The 9098-nt window shown below is 51.8% G+C and overlaps 1 protein-coding gene across 3 annotated transcripts in view; it reads right to left on the minus strand.

Annotated features, from left to right (window-relative positions):
• Wnk4 (WNK lysine deficient protein kinase 4) overlaps positions 1 to 9084 on the minus strand; it is a 15337-nt gene extending 6253 nt beyond the window's left edge. For all 3 annotated transcript variants that reach the window (XM_048790853.1, XM_048790858.1, XM_015495654.2), the window contains exons 1-11: positions 8374 to 9084; positions 6811 to 6983; positions 5672 to 5892; positions 5225 to 5382; positions 4570 to 4658; positions 4276 to 4492; positions 2343 to 2607; positions 1982 to 2103; positions 1696 to 1754; positions 1480 to 1597; positions 1105 to 1221 (exon numbers count right to left, since the gene is read on the minus strand). In XM_048790853.1, the coding sequence (XP_048646810.1) occupies positions 1105 to 1221; positions 1480 to 1597; positions 1696 to 1754; positions 1982 to 2103; positions 2343 to 2607; positions 4276 to 4492; positions 4570 to 4658; positions 5225 to 5382; positions 5672 to 5892; positions 6811 to 6983; positions 8374 to 8988 (2154 nt within the window). In that variant the 5' untranslated portion in view covers positions 8989 to 9084. The remainder of the gene's footprint in view (positions 1 to 1104; positions 1222 to 1479; positions 1598 to 1695; positions 1755 to 1981; positions 2104 to 2342; positions 2608 to 4275; positions 4493 to 4569; positions 4659 to 5224; positions 5383 to 5671; positions 5893 to 6810; positions 6984 to 8373) is intronic.
• Between the last annotated feature and the right edge of the window lie 14 nt (positions 9085 to 9098).

A 9098-nucleotide genomic window follows, 5' to 3' on the forward strand; every position in this document is an offset into this window, starting at 1 on the left:
CAGTCTCTCTCTCTCTCTCTCTCTCTCTCTCTCTCGGTGGCCTGCTCCTCTTAGTTCTGCCAAGCTACAAGTCGTCCTTGACATCACCCCTCCCTAACTCTCTATCATATCAACTCAGCAAATATTTATTGGGCATCTATTACCTTCACTGTACTATATCAACAGGTTACTAATTTCCTGAAACAACCCTCAGATTTACCCCTTCTTTTCCTATCTCTATAATCCATCTTCTTCTTCATCCACATCTAGCTTTTCTTTTCTTTTCTTTTGCACTGGGGGTTGAACCCAGGAGCTTTCTATTGCTGAGCCATGACCCCGACCCTTTTTATTTTTTGAGACAAGGACTCACTAAATTGCTGAGGCTGACCTGAAATTTGCAATCCTCTTGCCTCAGCCTCCTGAGTCACTGGGATTTAGGCATGTGCCACCACACCCAGCCACATCTGGCTTCCTGTGTTTACCTTCTAGCTGGATTCTCTACCTGTAGTCCCCTCCCATATTCTATGGCAGAATGGTCTTCATTCTTCAAAACCTTCTCTTACTGTATTACACCCTGCCTAACTCTTATGACCATCTATAATCTGTGCCCACTCCAAACCCACCTCTACATCCCATAATTTTCTTATAGCATTTACTTCCAGTGACAGTAGTTGCCTCATGATGTCCTCACAGCCCCATACTCCAAGTGACTCCCTACTTGGAATGCCTTTGCTTATGCTGCACCTCCAGCTGGGCATACCCTCCTTTCCTTTCTTATTTATCTTTCAAGACCTTGGGTAAGCCCCACTTGTTCCACTGCTGCCCACCCATGCTTTTCTTACAGCCACAGTATCACGTCTAGCATGCAGTTCACATGCAGCACTTGTGTACACCCAGTCCCAAATAGCTCCAGCTGAGGAGCCAATCCTGACCAGATAAACAGAAATCTTCCCCAAAACAAATGCTGAGATGTCTTCAGAGTCACTGTGCTCAATGCTAAGCAGGGTTTTATATTCATTCCCCTTGCTGTGGGATCAGGCATTTCAGCACCAATACACATCAGGAGGGAGACTCTTTTTTTCCCAGATGCATACACTCTGTCCTTATCTCTCTCACCCCCCTCACCATGGCAGCTGCAATTTCTTCTGGGCTGTCCCCATCCAGATCAAATCGGAAAGTCACCATCTTGCTGTTGTGAGTCTGTAGCTGGCACTCGACCACTCTGTCATTCTGGTCTGAGACCTTCAGAGTCAAAGTCAGGAGAGGGGACGTGGTCAGTGCCTCTGTCTTCATCATGTGTTCCTACTCTACTCCAGCCAAATGACAGTGCCAGACTGGACTTGGAGAGAAGTAGACTCTACCCCCAAAGTCTAGTATTAGAAACTAGACTAGTTGCTTCATGGCTAGTCCTTTACATTATTCTGCTTTCTTGGCTGACCTTCCCCATCCACTGAAAGTGCCCTCCTAGCCCTGTAGGTCATTCTCCATGTTCTTTCTTACACTAGTGACCCTTAGCCGGGATCGGGGTCTACGCCGGAGATTCTTCCCTGGAGGTCTCCTCATCTGTCCCATCCCTTCTCCTATGTCGCTGAGGCCTGATGCTGCATCTGAGGCATAGCTAGAAAAGGGAAGGGAGATGGAAGAGTCTGTGTAGACAACGGGACCCCAGAGTTCCAAATATCTCATCCTGGCACCCCAACTCATTCCAAAACATACCTGTCCCCAGGAGAAAACTCACTGCCAGGGCCAGAACGTGGAATGGACAAGGCAAAAGCCTGAAATAGGATAAGGGTTCATGAAGTCAGGGGAAGATAACTATTGAGATCCAGAGAGACCACAGCAAGGATGTTGGGAGGATAGTAGGGATAGGGAATTGGGGAAGGTAAGGACAAAAGTAGTGAATTTCCAGGACATGGGGACAGGTTAGGGGGTTGGGCTTTCAAGGAGAGAGATAGATCATAGACTTGGAGTGGCTGGGAGCCCCCATGTAATCCCTTCTCACCGAGGGTAGGCAGAGATGGGACTCATCGGGGCTGGATGGCACCCCCCCAGGGGGCTGAAGGGCAGGGTCTGAGGCATCCAGGAAGCCAGAGGAGCTGAGGTAGCCATCAGTCTCACAATCCGCTAGTGAGGGAGGGAGGGAGGGAGGGAATCAAAAAAATAAAGGGAAGTAGTTGCAGAGAAGAGGCCCTGTCTGAGCACAGGGGTCTAGTGCAAAAAGGGAGCTGTGGAGAGTTCTTTCCCAGAGGGAGCTTCATGGCTGGGGTGGAAGGCAGGATGAGTGACGGTGCTTCTGGGTTGGACTTGTAGGTGGGGTGCAGAGAGCCAGAGTTGACCTAGGTCCACCATCAGACATGACTTACAAGTGGTAGATGAGTAGCTGGCATGGCGGAAGAGGAAAGACTGGTGCTGGTCTGCCTCTGGCTCCTCAGGTTCTAGGGGGAAGGTAACTGAGGGACCAGGAGCCATGGGAACAGTTGCTGGCAGAGGTCCTGGCTCTGGTGGGAGGGCTTCCAACTCCCTAGCTTTTCGAAGCTTCTCACGCTTTCGCTGGATGGCAGCAACCCGTTCACGTACCGCACGGGCCACTGGCTGGTAATCAGCTTCACAAACCAACCCCAGGGCTACCTGGAATTGGAAGAATGAGGAAGACAGTGTGGGATCCCCCTCAAAGATCCAGTGGGACATCTTGAGGATAAGGGAGGAAGAGAACCATTTATTGATTAGTCACTATGTCCATTAATTGGCAACTCCTTAACATTGTCATCATTAAGTCCTTCCAATAACATTGTGAGATAGGTCTTATCAGCCCATTTTAGAGAAAAAAAAATTCAGTCAGTGACCAGTTCATGTAAGTCAGTGGCTCTTAATAGGGAGAGAGCTTGACAAAATCTAGAGTCTTTTTTTTTTTTTTTTTTGTACTGAGGATTGAACCCAGGAGCACTTTGCCACTGAGCCACACCCCCAGCCCCTTTTACTTTTCATTTTGAGATCGGGTCTTGCTAAATTGCTGAGGCTGGCCTCAAACTTATGATCTCCTAGCCTTAACCTATCCAATCATTGGGATTATAGGCATGTGCCACAATGCCCAGCTGCAAAACATTTTTAATCATCACAACTACAGTGTAGATGCTACTGCACTTAGTAAGTAGAAGCCAGGGATTCTTTCAACATCCTACAATGCACAGAACAACAGAAAAATGTCAGTAATGCCAAAGTCAAGAATCCCTTGTACATACTCAAGTAGGGTTTGATGTCAGATCATATTGGGCTGTGCTGTGAAGAGCTGCTGTTATGCCACATTCAAACTGTCTCAGGTTCTTCACCCACCTTCAATGATCCTCACCTTAGCAACTGCCATTTCTCTATTGAATATCCCATCCTCTCTCCCTTTCCCCTACTCAGGCCTTCCTAAATCTCTCCCATGTTTCTGCCCTGGCATCTTCAACCTCCATTTATTCACACACACCCTCTTCCACCAGCATCTATTCATCCCTCTTCTTTCCTCCTCATTAATATCAACTGTGAAATTTGTTGGGTGAGTAGAGGTGGTAAATACAGGTGATCTGACTGCAAATTTAAACTACTTGAGTTTAAATCCAGATTTGCCACTTACTTGGCCTCTTGGACAAGATATTCAACCTCTTTAAACTTCCGTTTCCTCATCAATAAGTTAGGATAAAATTACTCTTCCTGCAGGATTGGTAGCAATGATCAAATGCATTTTAAAGTTCTTTAAACCATATAGGAATGTAGGCTACCACATGCCAAACACTGTCATGGATGGGGGCGGGGGGAAACAGTCTCTGTCCTCAAGGAGTTGATAATCTAATGGAGGAGAAAGACCAGAATGTATCCATACAACTAGACCCACGGCTTGAGGGCTACTCAAGGATGCGCTGCCATGGAAAGAAGCTTTTAATTTTGATTCTAGAGGGGAAGCCTTAGTGAAACCGAGGGTTCTGCGTATAGAGAAAGAAGGAGGGTGGAAAAGAAGAAGAAGAAGAAGAAAAGCATGGGGGAGGGGAAGGGTGGAAAGGAAAAACAGGTAAAGGGCATTCCAAGATAAACACATCTGCAGGAGCTAAAGGAGGGGAATTAGAGGATCCAGGCTTTTTCTGGAAAGAAACACTGAATGTGTTTGCAAGTTCATTAGGACAGGAGAGGCAGGGAGACACCTGTAGGAGATGCCACAAAAGTGGGGAGAGACCACCTCCTTCCGCTTCAGGGTCCCTCTGGTCAATGCCAACCCGCCCTTTACACGCTCAGCCACAGCACAGTCTGACCTCCGCTCACCATCTCCTGTGCCACCTCCTCTGCCGCGTCCCGGCCCAACTGGAAAAGGAACTCAATGGCCTGGTTGTCCCGCGGGCGCCCCCCGCGTCGCGCGCCCTCCATACGCAACCAGAGCTTGAGCCCGGGTTTCTCGCCGTCGTCCTCCTCCGCCAGCTCCACGTGCACACCGCGCTCCTCACGGAAGAAGGCGTGGGCCAGGAGATCCTGGATGGTGAACCTGTGAGTGGTTCGGCGGTGAGCCGAGCCGGACAGTGTTTGCACCTCTTTCCCACCCAGCTGTGCCCGGTACCCCACCTCTCATTCTTATCAGTACGAATGCAGCCTTCAATGATCTCCTTCACCTCGGGCATCTTCACTTTGTAGAAGCTGTTTGGTTTTGTACCCTAGGAGAAGGGGTTGCTTGACGTCTCTGGTCCTTCACACCTCAGCTTTCTGCTAGACACCCCCCAACACACACCCCGCTCCAGTGCAGGCAGCAGTGCAGGCATTCACCAAAGCTTGGCAACTACTACTTAAAGATTTTAATTCCAATCCTAGTCCTTAGGGCTGGGGGTGTAGCTCAGCAAATCAAGCACTAGACCCTGGGTTCAATCCCCAGCACCAGGAAAAAAAATAAAAGTTCCTCCATTATTAACAGTGTGACCTTGAACAAGACTGACTGTTTTATTTGTAACATGCAGGATAGAACATTTGCCTCCCTCAACTTGCGGAGTAGCTAGAAAGACTGGATGAGAGAATGGATATGAAATCCTTTGTAAATTTCTAGATATATTATTAATATTATTAGCTTGCGGGGATTGGGGGAGGCATTGTACATTCAATATCCTTAAGTGTTCACTAAGGTATCTTTTTCTTTGGGAAGGGAAAGGGCATTGACCACGGGCTAGCTGGGGCAGGAAAATGAGAGGCGAATCTGGAATCCCTTCTCCCCTAGCCGCACCCCTCTCACCGAAGTGACCTTGCGGTAGATTTGCGCAGCATTTTGGCACTCTGAATAGGGATACTCTGAGGTAGCCATCTCCAGCATGCACATGCCAAACGCATACACATCCACTGCCTCATCGTACTTTTCCTCGTACATCTCGGGGGCCATGAATTCCGGGGTCCCTGCAGGATCCACAACAAGGATCAGGCTGCCAAATCTTCCTTCTGACCTCATCCCTCCACATGGGCATATCATGGGCTAGGAAGTGCAGGGGCAAACCCAGGAGTTCTGCAATGCAAGTGACCAACCCTTGCCTATAATGTGTGTGGGAGGGATGCCATAGGTCTCCCCAATTCCCCGGTGGGCTCCTAATTCGTGTATCTCTAAAGCTCTGCTAGGGAAGGGAGGATCCCATTTCTCTTCTGACGTGGGGGAGATGTTAATGGCAAGGACCCGCCTGGAAGGACGCACCAATGACGCTTTTGGCGAAGGAGGCGCGCTTGAGCGTGGCCAGGCCCAGGTCCCCGATTTTGACAGAGCCTGTAGGGCCTGTGATGAAGACGTTGTCACACTTGAGATCGCGGTGCAGTATAGGGGGGACCCGGGAGTGTAGAAAATGAAGCCCCCGGAGAATTTGGCGGCTCCAGCGCTGAAGGACTCTTGGTTTCATTTCGCGGAACCTTCTCAGGTACCTGGGAAAGGGTGCATAACCAGGGCCGTGGTGCAGGAAAAGTAAGCAGGGGAAGGGCTCCCACTGAGAAGTTCGCCTTCATCCCACCCTTGCCTCTGCACCTTCTACCAGCCTTTTTCTAGCTTAGCTCCACACTAGGTCCCTGGGAGAAACTAAGTTGGGTGTGGTAGATAGCCATGAGATTACAAAATGGGTCTGATGATAAATAGATAGGGCCACAGCCAAAGTGTTTGTGGGAAGGGATGACTAACTGTCCCAAGCATGGGGGAAAGCTTCACAGAGGAAAAACTTTTGTATCTTGCAGGAGAGGAAGTTCAAGTGTGAAAAGGGTAAGGGATGGAGACTTTCCAGGCAGAGAGGACACTGCCCTCAAAGGAAGGGACAAAGCAAGTGACAGGGGAGGGTGGGAGGAGTTCCTGAGAATTCTGGAAGTCTGGATCTTTGGCTGAAAGCAGAGGAGGCTGAATCCTAAGGATTTTGGAAATGGGTTAGCCAGTATGGACATTACCCCCAGGGACATGGGAAACCTAGGAAAGATCCTCCAGGTTGCAGGAAGTTAGGAAAGCTCAGAGGGAGGGCAGAGCCAAGTGAGGCCCTTTAGGATACTGCTGCAGGGAAGGATGGGGTGGGAAAAGCCCAGTGTGGAGATACTGAGGAGGAACTTGGAGACTGTACTGATGAAGGTGAGGATGTAGCAGAGAGTGAGATGTCTGGGAAGACACCTAAGATTTTGACTGGAGTCCTGGGTGGACATTGCTATTCATCCAGGCAGGAACATAGGTAGGTTGGATGGGAGACGGTGAGCCTGGTTTTGGACCTGGATGTAAAAAATTTGTGCAACCTGGGAAAGTTCAGGAAGCAGTGGGGAGACAGTGAGGAGATGTTCCACCCTTCCCCTCCCACCCCAGCCAGAGCTCACGTCTTGAGTGTGCCCGAGGTCATGAGTTCTGTGACCAGCACGATGCAAACCTGGCCCCTCAGCACCGATTTCCAGGAGTCATAAAAACGGACGATGTTGGGGTGCTGCAGCCCCTTGAGCATCTCCACCTCTTCGGAGAAGCGCTGCCGCTCAGCCCGAGACAGTTTCCGAGTCTGTGGAATAGCGAATGGGATCCCATTAGGCCCAGAGAAGGATGGGGCACCTAGAGTGGAGCAGGGGGAAAGGGTGATGGAGTCCATGGATGGGATCGGGATGATGGGATAGTTACCCCAACGGACTGTAGACCCAAACTCCTTGTCAGTCCCTTAGGTTTGCTCCAAGAACACACCCATCCTAGGCCTGGGGCCGCCCCTTGGACCCCCTGCTGGACACAAGCGCCTTTATGCAGCCCGGTCCAGGAGCCCTGAGCTCAATAGCGCCTTTGTGGCCTCCCGGGCCTGCCGTGGGGCGGGAGGGTTGCCTCGGGGGCTGGCAGCAGGCGGACCTCAGGCAGGGAATTGGGGCCGTCAAGGGTTTGGCCCCAGATACTGGGAACTGCTAGATTCAGACAGAAGGCGGAGGTTGCAGAGGGACGTATAGAGAACGAAAAACTCCAAGACCAGGCGCCAGGAGCCCTTCCCCACCACCACCATGGCTGCCCCGCCCCCCTCTCCTCTCCCTCCCGTACCGGGTTTGGCCTCCTCTGTTGGCCTGGCCTAGAGCCTGGGGCGCGGCACTGGCAGGCGCAAGAGGTGAGCCCAGTGCCAGGGCCAAAGTGAAGGGAACCTTCCCCCAGGCTCTGTCCCCCAATCTGAATCTGAAGCTTCTGACCAGAGTCAACTGGGTTCTCCCCATGCATATGCAGAAGAGTAGCAATAGGAAGATAGTTCTGCCAACCAACATCTTCCTGAAGTCCAAGAGCTTAAAGCCTTTGGGTCTGGTAAGAAAGAACCCAGGTAGGCGGAGGGATGAGAAGCAGGACTAAAACTCAGGCCAAGGCTGGAGCTTCCTGTTCTCAGGCCTTCCCCACTACTCCAGAAGCAGCCTGGGAAAGAAACATTCTGTGGAAACTGCCCTAAATCCTTCTGGAGATGAAGAGGAGAGGACCCTGACCCAGCTCCTGATCTCTAGCATCCCAGTCTTTTGTTCAGCAGAGGAGAAGGGGGAGCAAAAGGCTCAGGGTCACAACGGAAAGTCTCAGGACTTACAGAGAAACGATGGGGAAAGATTGTGGGTATTCAGGGAAGGAAATTGGTAGGATGTCCCCTCCCAGATCTGAACTGGCGCCCCCATCCTATTTCCCATCCTAATTTCCAACTGTCAGGGATTTGCAGAGAGATTTTAAAATGAGAATGTCCATGCCCCTTGGGGAGCTACTATATACTATCTGCCTATTTCTCCTGAGTCCAGCCCGTCAGCCAGATATCTCAGCAAGGGCAGGGATTTCTGGGCATTCAGCAGGAAAAATACATCCTTCCCTTAATGCCGTCTGCCCAGTCTCCCATCCTAATACCTCCAAAAGGTCCCATCCCGAGGTGCCACAGAGGGGGCACCCAGCCGCACCTGCAGCTCACACCAGGCCACCTCCACCGTGGTGTCAGTGTCTAGCCCTCGATACACTGTCTTGAAGGAGCCACGTCCAATCTCAATGTCAAACTTGAGGTATCGGCCGTCTGGGGATGTTGCCACAGCCTGGGTCTCTGTGTCCTCCTTTTCTTCTTGCTCCCGCTGTCGCTCCCTGGCTGCAGCATCTGAGACTCTCGGCGGCTCCCCAGACCGTGAGCCTCCTGCAGATCCCGTAAACTCGGGATGCACTGAATCCACAGTCTTCACAGGGGCTGCCCCGGTCCGCGTGCCCTCGGGGAGCTCTTTGAAGCAAGGTGGTGGGCTACTCGAGGGGCCCGGAGGAGCAAAGTCAGGAGGATCAGGAGGTTCCGGAACGGGTGTCGCTGGCTGGCACCAAGAGCTCAGCAGACCCAAGTCGACTGAGCTGCGGCGGGTGACACGGGAAGAGCGAGGCCGGGGCTCAGCCTTCCCGGAGAAGCGGCGTGCTCTGCGAGGAGGGGGCCCGATGCGGGGTGGCCCCGTAGTGGAGAGAGACGGCGGGGGCCGCAGAGCTAGGTCAGCCTCGGTCTGGGACATGGGGACCGCGTTCTCCGTGGCCCGAGGTGCCAGCATGGGGAAGGACCGGGCGCCGCTGACCAAGCCCGACGACCAAGGGGAGGCTGCCTGACAGGCTGACTAGCTGGGTGCGCAGCTATCGGGCTGAACTGTAGGGGCTGTCTCTT

This window comes from Marmota marmota, unplaced genomic scaffold (assembly GCF_001458135.2).
Source record: "Marmota marmota marmota unplaced genomic scaffold, marMar, whole genome shotgun sequence".
Classification (NCBI taxonomy): Eukaryota; Metazoa; Chordata; class Mammalia; order Rodentia; family Sciuridae; genus Marmota; species Marmota marmota.